General features: G+C 42.6%; 1 protein-coding gene across 1 annotated transcript in view; it reads left to right on the top strand.

Moving 5' to 3' along the window:
• Positions 1-688: 688 nt before the first annotated feature.
• LOC114240118 (very long chain fatty acid elongase AAEL008004) overlaps positions 689-13,426 on the top strand; it is a 47,404-nt gene continuing 34,666 nt past the window's right edge. Inside the window, exon 1 of the mRNA XM_089737162.1 lies at positions 689-1,052. Within this exon, the coding sequence (XP_089593288.1) occupies positions 1,046-1,052 (7 nt within the window). The 5' untranslated portion in view covers positions 689-1,045. The remainder of the gene's footprint in view (positions 1,053-13,426) is intronic.

The following is a 13,426-nucleotide window of genomic DNA, read 5'->3' on the forward strand; positions in this document are numbered from 1 at the left end:
GGAGACTTAACAATTCAAGAGCAACTGCTTCGCGAATGAATCTACTACTGGATCGGAATCGCGATCCGCTGAGAAGATTCGGCGAGAAACTCAGCGGGCTGATGCATGGCTTAGGTTACACGTCGAACTCTTTGCCGAGTTCGACGAGTAGGGTGAGTACTATATATCATGATACTGTTCTATCCCACAAACTAGAATACACGCTTGCCTCACACTTGTGGCGCACAATTAAATACACGCACTACTGATACAACCAGTGAAGAGGTCAATCTAAGAGCTTGGTTAGGATTATTCAACAAACGTCACTCTAAGGCCTCAGTATAGTTACAACGGCTGCCCCACCCTTCAAACCGAAACGCATCACTGCTTCACGACAGAAACAGGCAGGGTGAGACTCACAAGAGGTCCTACCACCACTAGTAGCAGTAGTAGTAATAGTGTAACTATACTGAGACCTTAGAACTTATATCTCAATGTGGGAGGCGGCATTTACGTTATAGATGTCTATAGGCTCCGGTAACCACTTACAATCACTTAAATAAATATTTATTTTATTATTCAATTTGCCATAAGTATTATCTATGCGAAATGAACGCTTTTCCGTAGCACGAAATATTTAAAATTTAAAACGATACTTCTTAAAGCATTAGGCGCAGAGAATGAAATTAAACCTTACCGTCGTTCATAACAACAATCGTCACGGCTTATTACGGACGCGTCAACTCGATTCTTTTGCATATTGTAATGCTCTTGCAAGAAGTACGCATGTTTTTATAACGCGACGATCGAATCGAATTATTCGATTTTGGAAATCGTAATTCGAAAGTCGATATTAAATAAAATTTTATTATTACTATTAATCTAAATGAAAATATTAAAGTACTCATTAATACTAATTTAAATTACGAGCAAACGTATTGTGCGTTTATTTTTTAAATATATAATAGAGTTGTGTATGTACCTGGATTTTTTTTAAATATCCTTACAACACAGATCAGTGACTTCTTATAGTGTTAGACAGTGACTAATAGAAGATAGATTCAAAATGAATGGTAAGTGAATGATTATTACATTTATTTTTCACACTTTTAATGACATAGGTGTTGATGATAACAACCATATCCTTTGAAACTGGTTTAGAATTTGATTCTTCTCCATTATATTATTTTCTTAATCCACTAAAACTTCTGCTAATCATTTTCTACCGGTTAAGTATTTTTTTACATGTAAATATGATTAAAGTAAATTTTTATTAAATTACGATTCTAAAGTTTGGCCCACCTAAACTATACGTCCACAGCGCTTTTTCAAAGTTTCCCTCTTAATTGTTTTTAAACTTGACACTGGCAATAATGGCATTGCAAGAAGCCGATTTCTATATTAAAGTGTAGTTAAATAAATATGGACAATTGGTTAAGACTCCGTTATTTAAAACCGGCAGTAGCGGTAGGCAGCGGCTTGGCTCTATCCCTGGCATTGTTGACGTCCATGAGAGTCGGTAACCGCTTACCATCAGGTGGGCCGTATGTTCGTCAGGCTGCGCGGGCAATAAAAAAAACCTAACATGACACTTGACTGATTTGTCCATATTTTTTCTGAGTTAAACCTAAAATAGTGGATATTAAAATATAATGATAAAATTGTTCAATAATTTTAGAACTTTTAAAATTGTTTTAAAGCTTCGGACAGCTATTTATTTTTATGAATTAAAATAGAACTAAATTTTTTTTATTTCTAAGATGGGCGAACAAGATCACGGCACACCTGGTGTTAAATGAAGCCCATCTTGATTCATTCAGTTCTAAGTCTCAATTTTGCTACTCCTCAGACTGAAACGCATTACTGTTTCACGGCAGAAATAGGCAAGGTGGTGGTACCAACCCGTATGAGCTCACAAAACTTCCTGCCACCAGTAATTACGCAAATTATATTTTTTGCCGGTTTGATTTTTATTACATGATGTTTTATTCCTCTACCGCAGAAGTCACTCGTGAACATTTGTACTTGTATTGTACTTTCTTCGGTTTTGGCGTGTCGCGAATGTAAATAAAGCATGTTTTTTTTATATTAAAATAGAGGAAAGTTGGCACAGCAGTCAAATGGCGATAAAGAATACCTTAGTTTTCCGTGGTGACTACGATAACTGTAAAGTATTTGAAACGCTGGAAATAATATAATGATAATAAGAAACGCGAACTTAAACCCTAAAAATAATTTATCTATATATTAATACGTGAAGGAAAAATGTTGTATCCGTTTTTACGAAAATTGCGCGGACGGAGGAGTATGAAATTTCCCACACCTATAGAGAATATAGAGAAGGAGTGCACAATGCTAATATTTTTTTAAATTATGCCTAAAAAATACATTAAATCAATTAAAAAAACATTATTTGACGCACACACGCATGCGTACTATTTATTTATTATCAAACTTTTGTTCTTGACGTCTGCGATCAAATTGAGAATAGATTAAAATATATTGTTTGTCTTTATTAATATTTTTCATAGTGTAGTCTTGGCGAAATTTGTGATTATAGAATAGTCTTCGAAAATAGAATCATAAAGTGTATAAATTTTCAATCAACTATTATTATAGTGGAATTTCGACTACTGCGGGTGACCACTAGTAATTATAAAACTATGACAGTTCCGTGGTACACAGCAAATTGGTTTTACCTCTACTACTGACATACGATGCTACTATAAAAAACAGGAGGGTAACAATTGCTGGTTAGCCTTGGAAATAAGAAAACATTTAAAAAAAATCAACTGTAAATCTTCAAATATGAAATATTTGTTGTTGACGTACATATATATTGGAATCAATAAAAGTTTCGTCACAATCATTTATCTCCCAATAAACGAATGTCAAGACAATTAATTGCTCAGTCAAGCATAGACTTAAGAACCATAAATGTTGAAATGTTCAATTTGAACTATTAAGATTTTTTCATTGCACATGTGTGTGGATGACATCATGGTATACTTGATGCTATGTGATTGTTGGAGCTCTTAGATGCTACATCGTGAAACCAACCAGCCCTATTAAAACATAAGATAGAGACCTCAACTCTGCTGCATTAAAATATCATAATTGTCAAATTAATATCTGTCATATACAAAAAGTAAAAAGACATTGAATCAAAATTTTTAATAAATTATACTTAATAGGTACCTAATCAAAATTTGCAAATCTCCAAAAAGTATTTATAATAGATTTTGATAAATAAAATTATATTTACGCGAAAGCTTCAGTAAATGCTGCAAATATTGTTGTACTGATAGCGCATGTAAATGAATACTACTTACTGTGTTGATAATGACGGCTATTTTGTATAATTTGTCACAAATTAATGTGACCATTTTGGGATTTAAAAAAATCCTAAAAAACTAGACGAAACTGCGTATTATTGTTATTTCGACGTTTTTCTTCTGTGGGTAGGTGCCATCTCGACATCGAGAATTATTACTAGTATCTTATGCACTATCTACTATAGTTTAGTTTAACGTTAGATAATTTGAGGCGACAAATCCGTGATAGTTGTTAGAATTTGACAAAAAAATTGTGAGATCTTTCGTGTCTTTTGGTATGGATATTAATTTTATTATCAACTAGCTGACCCGGCAGACTTCGTAGTGCCTAAATCGATAAATAAAAGTCCTAAACTTTATTTAATTCCGAGAATTTTCATATTTATCTTTCTTTTAAACCTTCTCTGGACTTCGACAAATAATTCAAGACCAAAATTAGCCAAATCCGTCCAGCCGTTCTCGAGTTTTAGCGAGACTAACGAACAGCAATTCATTTTTATATATAAAAATAAATATTATTTCGGATACGGTTTTATATGAATAATTTTACTAGAGAATCCTGAAATTCCTAGTTTTTGTTAGCTTTCAATAGATAAAATGGATCTGGAAAAAAACAGATATTCTATTAATATATTAATTAAATTATATGACGAAGGTTAATTACATTTACTCATGTAAACAATTTAGATGGATTTATATTATTTATTATATATTTCGAATATCATCTAAATTAATCAAGCCGTTTTTGCACTATAAGTATTTTCGTTCTTCGACTTTTAGTAATTAAATTTAATCTTCATAACGAAATGTTTTTTTCCTCTGAATTTCAACTAAGAGGAACTAATTAAATGAATAACAGATTAAACAAATTTAAATTAATACTGTTAGGCCATGTAATCAAAATTAATTCAAATGCGATAACATAAATAACATAATTATTAATTATAATAATAATATATATAAGCAATAACATAATATATAATTGAGCTTCTCCTTGACGTGTAAGCGAGCTCACGGGGATCGAACCGGGAGTGTTGCTAACACTGACCCTAGCAAGAGCAGTGCTACGCAGAATCTAACACCGGATCTGAAACGCAACCCATTGAGAAGATCCAGAGAGAGAGTGGGCCGTGTCTTTTTTTTTTCTATATACCTTGTAGGCAGACGAGCACACGGCCCACCTGACGGTGAGTGGTTGCCGTCGCCCATGGACTTTAGCAATGCCAGGGACAGAGCCAAGCCGCTGCCTACCGCGCGGTCTGTGGGTTACTTCACCCGTCGACATTTTTTTTTTTTATGATTGAAGGATTACTGGTGGCCCGGAGGCCTTTCCAGTATCACCAGGACAGGTGGGCGAGCAAAGGCTCAGCCAGGAGGGGTGGGATTTGCTAACAGCTACCCGAGCGCCTCCGAAGGAGACCTAACAACTCAAGAGTAGCTGCTTCGCGAATGAATCTACTACCGGATCGGAATCGCGACCCGCTGAGAAGATCCGGCGAGAAACTCAGCGAGCTGATTCATGGGTTAGGTTGCACGGCGAACTCTTTGTCGAATTCGACGAGTACGGTTACCGAGGTCCCTAAGCCTGCTCCTAGAGCTGAAGGCGTCTAGTGCAAAGGTTATTGGATCTGATGGATCCGTAAGGACGTGTCTAGGGCGTCGACGGTGACTGGCTCCTGCATGATCAGGATTCGGGGAGTAGTCAGCGGCGGCTACGATAAGGCGATTATCATGACGCATAGCCTTATCGAAGTACCGTTCCGACGCTGTCTTCATGTATTTCTGTATAGATTCGAGGCCCAGGTCGTCGTGTAGACCCGTCGACATGTCGACCCGACATCAATATGTAAAATTTAATTGCGTTTACAAATCGAAATATCGCTTAAGATATTTTTGTTTTCCTCGTTAATCTAATTGATAGATTAAGTAAAAACATTCCACTGATACTATTATTCCGAAGCGAGCGTTTTAACGTGATGTTATGTTCATTCATGGAATTTTAATAGATTATGACGTAATGTTCCATTTTCATACAAAAATGGAAGGAGTATTATTGATTAGTTTGATGTAACAAAATTTTTAAAACACCTCCGTCGATAGGCTGTCTCTTTCTTTCTTTTTTCAAACCACACCTTCCGGGATAGACTTTTGATGTTGTTTCCAGACAAACAAACAAACAAAATTCGTTCTTGAAGTCGTTTTTTGAAGTCTATCATTGTACTATTTTTTTATTTTTTTTTATTGCTTAGATTGGTGGACGAGCTCACAGCCCACCTGGTGTTAAGTGGTTACTGGAGCCCATAGACATCCATAACGTAAATGCGCCACCCACCTTGAGATACAAGTTCTAAGGTCTCAAGTATAGTTACAACGGCTGCCTCACCCTTCAAACCGAAACGCATTACTGCTTCACGGCAGAAATAGGCAGGGTGGTGGTACCCACCCGCGCGGACTCACAAGAGGTCCTACCACCAGTAAACTCACAAGAGGTCCTACCACCAGTAAGATTTTAATAGACCGACTGAAAACTAAAATTTTATATGGAAAATATTAAATTACCCAATTACACTTCGGTGTTCATATTATAACGAGTATTTATGAGCTGGGCGTATAAGAAAAAAAAAACATTACAGCTTAAAATGTTGTTTGTATATGGCGCGTGTCGCTCTCTAATTATTCTGCTAGAAACATACATTTATGGCCAGATATAATAATATGTATTATGTTAATGGAAATAATTTGTTTTTATTTTTATTTTTTTTATTGCTTAGATGGGTGGACGAGCTCACAGCTCACATGGTCTTAAGCGGTTACTGGAGCCATTAGACCATAGATTCAAACCGAAACGCATTAGTGATTCTCGGAAAAAATAGGCTGGGTGGTACCTACCCGTGCAGACTCCTGAGAGGTCCTATCACCAGTAAATTTAATATTAAATTAATATAATATAATATTAATAACTTTTGCTCTTTAATTTTATTCCATTCAGTAATTTAAACTTATCTTATACCTTTAAACGAGCAATTCTTTTTTTTTTTTTTTTTTTTATTGCCTTTGTAGGCAGACGGGCATACGGCCCACCTGATGGTGAGTGGTTACCGTCGCCCATGGACTTCAGCAATGCCAGGGGCAGAGCCAAGCCGCTGCCTACCGCAAATTCTTGTATATATATACATATAATCTGAATCTGGGAAAACCGCTCCAACGATTTTCATAAAATTTTGTATACAGAGGATTTTGGGGTCGATAAATCGATCTAACTACGATTTCTTTTCAATAAGTTTTGTTTTATTCGTGTTTTCAATAATCAACTTTATCGATAATCAACTTTGTGACTCTTCCCGACATCTATTGGCGAATAATAATACTATTTTTTTAATTGAGAGCAACTAACTGCTTTAAAGAAACAACGAGATGGCGTTATAAAAAAAAAAATTCTAGTCATCATCTAGTGTTCATAATGTTTGCATATATCCAAACTATAAAAATTTTAATAAACTATACATAAAATTCATTTTTAAATGCCAATATATATATATATTTTTTAATTAATTCTAAGTTTGAATAGAAATAAAATTAGCATTGATAGCCTTGAATATCAAGAAGTAAATTGCTTAAAACAAGGGAAGTATGTACATACGAAATAATGTCTCAACTCAAATCTACACCTACATTAGAAATGAGGAACTGTTTATATACGTCTTCCTTGTTTACGTATAAAAATATTAAATTCTTGAAGGTTTGACTTTGTACTAGTGGTCCCGCAGTAGTCGAAATTCGACTATAATTAATTGGAATTGTAAGTTTGTACACTATTATGATTGTATGTTTATACTTCTATAATCACAAATTTCGCCAAGACTACACTATAAAAATATTAACAAAGGCAAACAATATTTAATCTCAATCTGACAACAGACGTCAAGAACAAAAGTTTGACAAAAATAGTATGCATGCGTGTGTGCGTCAAATACATGGTATGCAGTGTGTGTAATGTTTTCCTTATTAATTTAATGTATCTTTTATGCATTATTTTAATAAAATATTAGCATTGCGCACTTCTTCTCTATATTCTCTATAAGTGTGGAAAATTTCATACTCCTCCGTCCGCGCAATTTTCGTAAAAAGGGATACAAAGTTGTTGCTTCACCTATTAATATATAGATGACGTGCAAACAATTTCATATTAGTTTTGACTTCTAACGAAAACAAAATATCGCTACTAATTCTTGTTAAACATGTTATGTTAATTGTAATAATTAATGTAATATTATGATTTGTAATACAATTTTTTGTTTAATTTGTAAACAATTAAAAATAATTCCACAAGTCTGAAGTCATATTTGTTATTTAACGCTGAAGTCCCTATGTCTGTTTATACATTTATTCCTTCAGAGCTTTAAAAGTACAGATCACATTTCGGCAAATAAGTTGTCGTTTTATTGTCATTAATGTTTTACGTGTGGTAAGGTTAATGATATGGGCAAAAAAATATCATATACCTCTGAATTTTTACGGAACTTTTCAAATTCATGTTTGGTTGGTTAATTAATATTATTATGTTATCTATACTAATAGTTTAAAGAGGAAAGATTTGTTTGTTTGTTTGTATTGAATAGGCTCCGAAACTACTGAACCGATTTGAAAAATTCGTTCCCTGTTTGGAAGCTACACTATTCCCGAGTGACATAGGTTATAATCTTTATTGAAAAAAATTAGGGATCCTTACTAAAACTCGAATAATGTAACCCAAGGTGTAAAAAAATACCTTAAATATTCTTTACATCGCGTGCCCTGCGATAACTATTGATGATAGAATAAAATAATGTACTAAGACTTTGTAGAACATATTATTATCTACAAAAAGTGTCGCGACAGCATATGTCTAACTATTATAGTTATTTATTTTTAAAAATAAAACAGCGTCAAATATCGTTGAGATTATTATCAAAGACCCGAGCGGAGTTGCTAGTTTGTAAAATAAAGGTATTACTAATTTGTTCGGTCAATGTATTATTAAACTTAAAGTCATTTTATATGTCCAAAAACACTTCAATTTTATTTCGATAGGTCAAGTCAAGAATAAAGTTCAATTGGTTGACAGTTAAAAACATTAGCAAACAATGACAAAATATTCGGCACGGGTTAACGTATTATACATATTTTAATTATCAATCAGAAATATATTATGAATACAATAAATTTAAATTATTTTCAGTAAAAATCGTAAAGCTTTATATTCAAATAGACCTTTTGTTGTAAATTATTACAGGAAGTAATGTATTGTTTTCGAAATTGTTAGCGTAAAATAATAATGAGTAGATTAGCATATGAAACGGAAAAAGGTTTATACAATTTACTAACAAATTAGCTAAATATAAAAATTTCATAACAACTAGTGGTCCCGCAGTAGTCGAAATTCGACCATAATTAATTAAAATTATAAGTTTGAACAGTTATTATGGTTATATTGTCAAACACTATATTATACTTCAACAATCACAGATTTCGCCAACAACTACACTTTAGACAAATAATAATAAAGGCTTAAAAAATATTAATCTATTCTCAATTTGACCACACTTTAAACAATAACAAAAGGTTGACAATAAACAAAGAGTATAATATAGGTCTATGGTATAATATAATAATGTGTTGTGTCAAATACATGATAGTGTGTGTAATCTATTTTATTTATTGATATAATGTATTAATAATGCATAATTTAAAAAAATAAGAGCATTCTGCACTCCTTCACTATATTCTCTGTAAGTATGAGAATTTTTATACTCCTCCGTCCGCGCAATTTCCGTAAAAAGGGGGACAAAGTTTTTGCTTTACATATTAATATATAGATTCACTAAAAATATCACACGAGAAATGCACCGCACTTTCACCCTAGGCAAATTTGTAATTCAGAAACAACGCAGAATTTTCATTGAGTTTTCTCGAATCATAGACTTAATTATAGCAACAATCCAATTGTATTATTTTCATTTATTGTCTATCAGTTGTTAAAATATTGAAATGTCGACATATAACACCTTTTTTTTTCGCTCAACAACCAACGTCCAAACCTCGCATGAGACAGAACTCATGAAAAGGCAAAGGGGGGAAAGTGAAGCGTTTAGTGCGGAGCACATCTCTCCCATCACCCTCCCCCTCGGGACGCCGGACTGGCGGTCGTCGGCGCCACGACCACCAGTCCTCTCGGTCGGCAGGCTATCCGAAGCCCGCCTAGATGGCGCCGGTTAGAATGGTCTACCCTCGGAATACCCCGCTGGGTCAGAACCAGCGTGGGTTGAGGATAGCCGGCCTTCCATCACCCGGACGCTCTTGCATAAAACGCGTGCAGAGCAGCTTGCACGTCATCTTCTTAGGTCCCCTTCGTCGGTCCCCAGGCCGACATGTGAGAGAGAGCCGAAACACTTAGAGGGCCAGGGCTTGGGCGAAATCCGCCTCCCTGGCCCCCGCTCGACGGCGGCGGGCCTGCGCGTCTCGCACGCGCCCCGCCGCCTCCTTCTGCGAGATGGTGCACTCGCAGAAGTCGAGCATCGCCTTCCACGACTCGTCGTCACCGAGCATTGATGCCACAACACCCGGCAACGACAAGTCGTTTCCTATTTTTGCGACAAGGACACGGCGCCACCCCTCCCATGCGGGGCAGGCGATGAGCGTGTGCTCCGCCGTGTCCAAGTCGCAACCGCAATGGTGGCACTCTGCCGTCAGCTCGGCTCCGATCCGGTGCAGGAACTCACCGAAGCAACCATGCCCAGTGAGCACCTGCGTGAGCCGGAAAGTGAGGCGTCCTCTGTCACGATTCACCCAATTCACAAGAACCGGGCGAATCGCCTCGACGGTCCTACGACCAGCCGAAGGATCGGCCAGCCGTCTGGACCATGACTCCAGCACGGACCGCCGAGATTGGGCCCTCCGCGCTCTGACCACACTGGGGCTGGGACGTGCCACGCCCCGTGCACGAAGGTCAGCCCGCCACTGATAGTCAGCGGCGAGCGCCTCCGCTTCCAGAACCCAAGGCGGCGTCCCAGCCAGTACACACGCCGCCTCGAAGGAGATGGTGCGATAGCCGCGGATGACCCTGACCGCGATGGTGCGTTGCGGCCGTTGCAGCAGCTTCGCTACCCCCACGGCCAGGGACTGGCCCCACACGGGCGCCCCGTATAGGGCCATTGATCGCACCACCCCTGTATAGAGACGGCGCGTCACCTGGTCAGGCCCCCCAACGTTGGGAAGAAGCCGGCTTAACGCGCCGGCCACCCCCAACAGACGAGGGACCAGATTTTGAAAGTGAGCACGGAAGGTCCACCGACTGTCCAGAATGAGGCCGAGGTACTTCAACTGTACCCCGACCCCGATACGGACGCCTCCAACCACGATATGGGCATCGACAGGTGGCACTCTCCGGGGCCTGTGGAACCACATGGCCTCGGATTTACTGAGCGCCACGTCGAGGCCCAATCTCCTGATTTTGCCGACGACATGCGCCACCCCAGCCGTAGCAAGACGGGCAGACTCAGCAAAACTCCCCCCCCGGGCCACGACCAACGTGTCGTCTGCGTAACAGATTACGCTTAGGCCCGGGAGGAGGGCACCCCTCAGTACCCAGTCATACCCGATATTCCACAAAAGAGGGCCGAGCACCGACCCCTGTGGAACACCGCGCACGACCGGGAACCGGTGCACGATCCCACCGTGTCCGGTACACGTGACCGATCTGTCCTCCAAGTAGGAACCCACCAGCCGGCGAAGGTAGGGGGGCACTCCGTGTCGTTCCAGCGCTCCCCCTATCACGGACCAGGGCAGGGTGTTAAAAGCATTGGCGATATCGAGTGACACCGCCAAAGCCACCCCACCCCCGGAGACGGCCTCCTCCGAGAGGGCCCGCACGCGAAGGATCGCGTCTACCGTTGAGCGGCCCTCTCGGAAGCCATACTGCTCCGCCGACAGATCGGGTCCCACCCTGACCAGATGCTGGATGATACGGGCCGCCAGAATGCGTTCCAGCAGCTTGCCCACCTCATCCAGCAACACGATGGGACGGTACCCGGCGGCAGTATCCGCCGGGCGCCCCTCCTTTCTCAACAGCACAAGTCTGCCCGTCCTCCACGATGAAGGAAACCGTCCCGACTCGAGGCAGGAGTTATAAAGCCTCAAGAGTCGGTCCCCTAGGGCACCAAGAGCCAAGGCCCAAACCCGACCATGGACGCCGTCCGGGCCGGGTGCAGTGTCCTTCGCGCACATTTTGCGCACGGCCACACGGAGCTCCGCCCCCGTTATATGGGGCACCTCGGCAGGGGCTTCGCCGTCGTATTCCGGCGGCGCGTCCATAGCGGGAGCAACAAATCCCTCCCGCTCCTGCGGGAACAGCGCCGAGATGATGTCCCGCAGCTGCCGAGGCTGGAGACGCTCCGTGATCGGGGGGGCCCATGGGCGCATTTTATTGCGCACCATATGATAGGGCCGCCCCCACGGATCCTCATCCAGCGTCTCCAGGAGACCCTCCATGTGTTGGTTCTTGGCTCTTCTGATGGCCAGCTGCAATGCCCTCTGCGCGACGCAGAATGCGCCGTGCAGCCGGGCCTCTGCCGCCGCGAACGCAACCGGTTCATTGCGCCGCGGCAGGCGGCGGCGGCGATGCCTGGCGCACTCGCGCCTCGCCTGAACGCACTCCACGCGGAGTTGCACAATTTCGGGCGACCACCAGTACGCCTGGCGATTAGGAAGTCGAGGGCCGATCCGGGGCATCGACGCATCACAGATGCGACGCATCGTGTCCCGGAACCACCCTGCCTCTCCCTCGACCTCCACCGGGTGTGGACGCATGGGCGCCCACGCCGCCACCGTAGAGGCTTCCATCAGGAGCTCCTTATTCAGGCGCTTCAGTGCCCACTTGGGGAATGATCGGGACGCACTACGGGGGTGGTCCCCGTGGACGTCCGCGACTGCGGAGCGGGCGGAGAGATCAAACCGAATATATCGGTGATCTGACAGCGTCTCCGCCCCCTCCAAAACCCTCCAGTCGCGGATACGGCGCGCGATGGCCAGGCTTGCGAACGTAACGTCCACAATAGACTCGCCCTGCCACCGCACGCACGTCGCAACCGACCCTCTATTCATCAGACAGAGGCCGGCCGCATTCGCCCACCTCTCCAGTAGCCTACCACGAGCGTCCGAGCGGGGGGAGCCCCATGCGACAGACTTCGCATTGAGGTCCCCCGCGAGAATCAGTGGACGAGGAGCGAAGCGGCGAGCAATCGCCCCGATCCCGTCCAGGAAATGCCCGAACTCGACGGTAGGCCTGTTCGGAGAGAAGTACGCCCCGATCACGACGGTTCCTTCCAGCTGCACCGCGACGAACCCTTGACCCCTGGTCACCATCGCCAGGGGGGGGATCGCCGCCTCTCTTCGTATGACTATGGCCGCCAGGCCGCCATCGTCCCCAAACCAGCAATCATTTGCTGGGGGAACGAAGTACGGCTCAGCGACCACAGCCACATCTATGGACCACTCCGCCATGCTCTGAGACAGCATGTCCTGAGCTCTGGCGGAGTGGTTCAGGTTTCCTTGGAGGAAGCGATAGGTGCGGTCCATTACTGTTGGACCACATCCATCGCCCCCTCCCCTTCACCGCTGCCCCCACCCTCCGGCGCCGGCGCCGCAGCGGGGATTACAGCGTCGGCCAGTGCTCCTCTGGCCAACCTTCTCTTTTGCCGGCGCCTTGATTTCCGGCGCCGGTTGCGTTCGGTATTATTACCGGACGGGAAACACGCCTTGCCTCCCGCCCGGTGGTTTGCCCTGCGTCCGGCCGCAGCGCACAAAGCGCAATGTGGGTCAGCCGTGCAGGACGCCGCTTTATGTCCCGGCTGGCCGCAGCGGAAACATAAACCGCTGCGGTCAACCGAGCTGGTGCACCTAGCGAGGCCGTGCCCCGTGCTAAAGCAGCGGAGGCATCGCCAGGCACGTGGTTCTTGGAGACGCACGTGGGCCGCTATCCAGCCCACGCGCAGTCTCCCCGGATCCCCCGCCGATCTTCCCGGTGGAGGAGTGGCCAAGGAAGTGGCTGCCTCCACAGGGCAGCGCGCCCACGCCGA

This window comes from Bombyx mandarina, chromosome 22 (genome assembly GCF_030267445.1).
Source record: "Bombyx mandarina strain Sakado chromosome 22, ASM3026744v2".
NCBI classification, from domain to species: domain Eukaryota; kingdom Metazoa; phylum Arthropoda; class Insecta; order Lepidoptera; family Bombycidae; genus Bombyx; species Bombyx mandarina.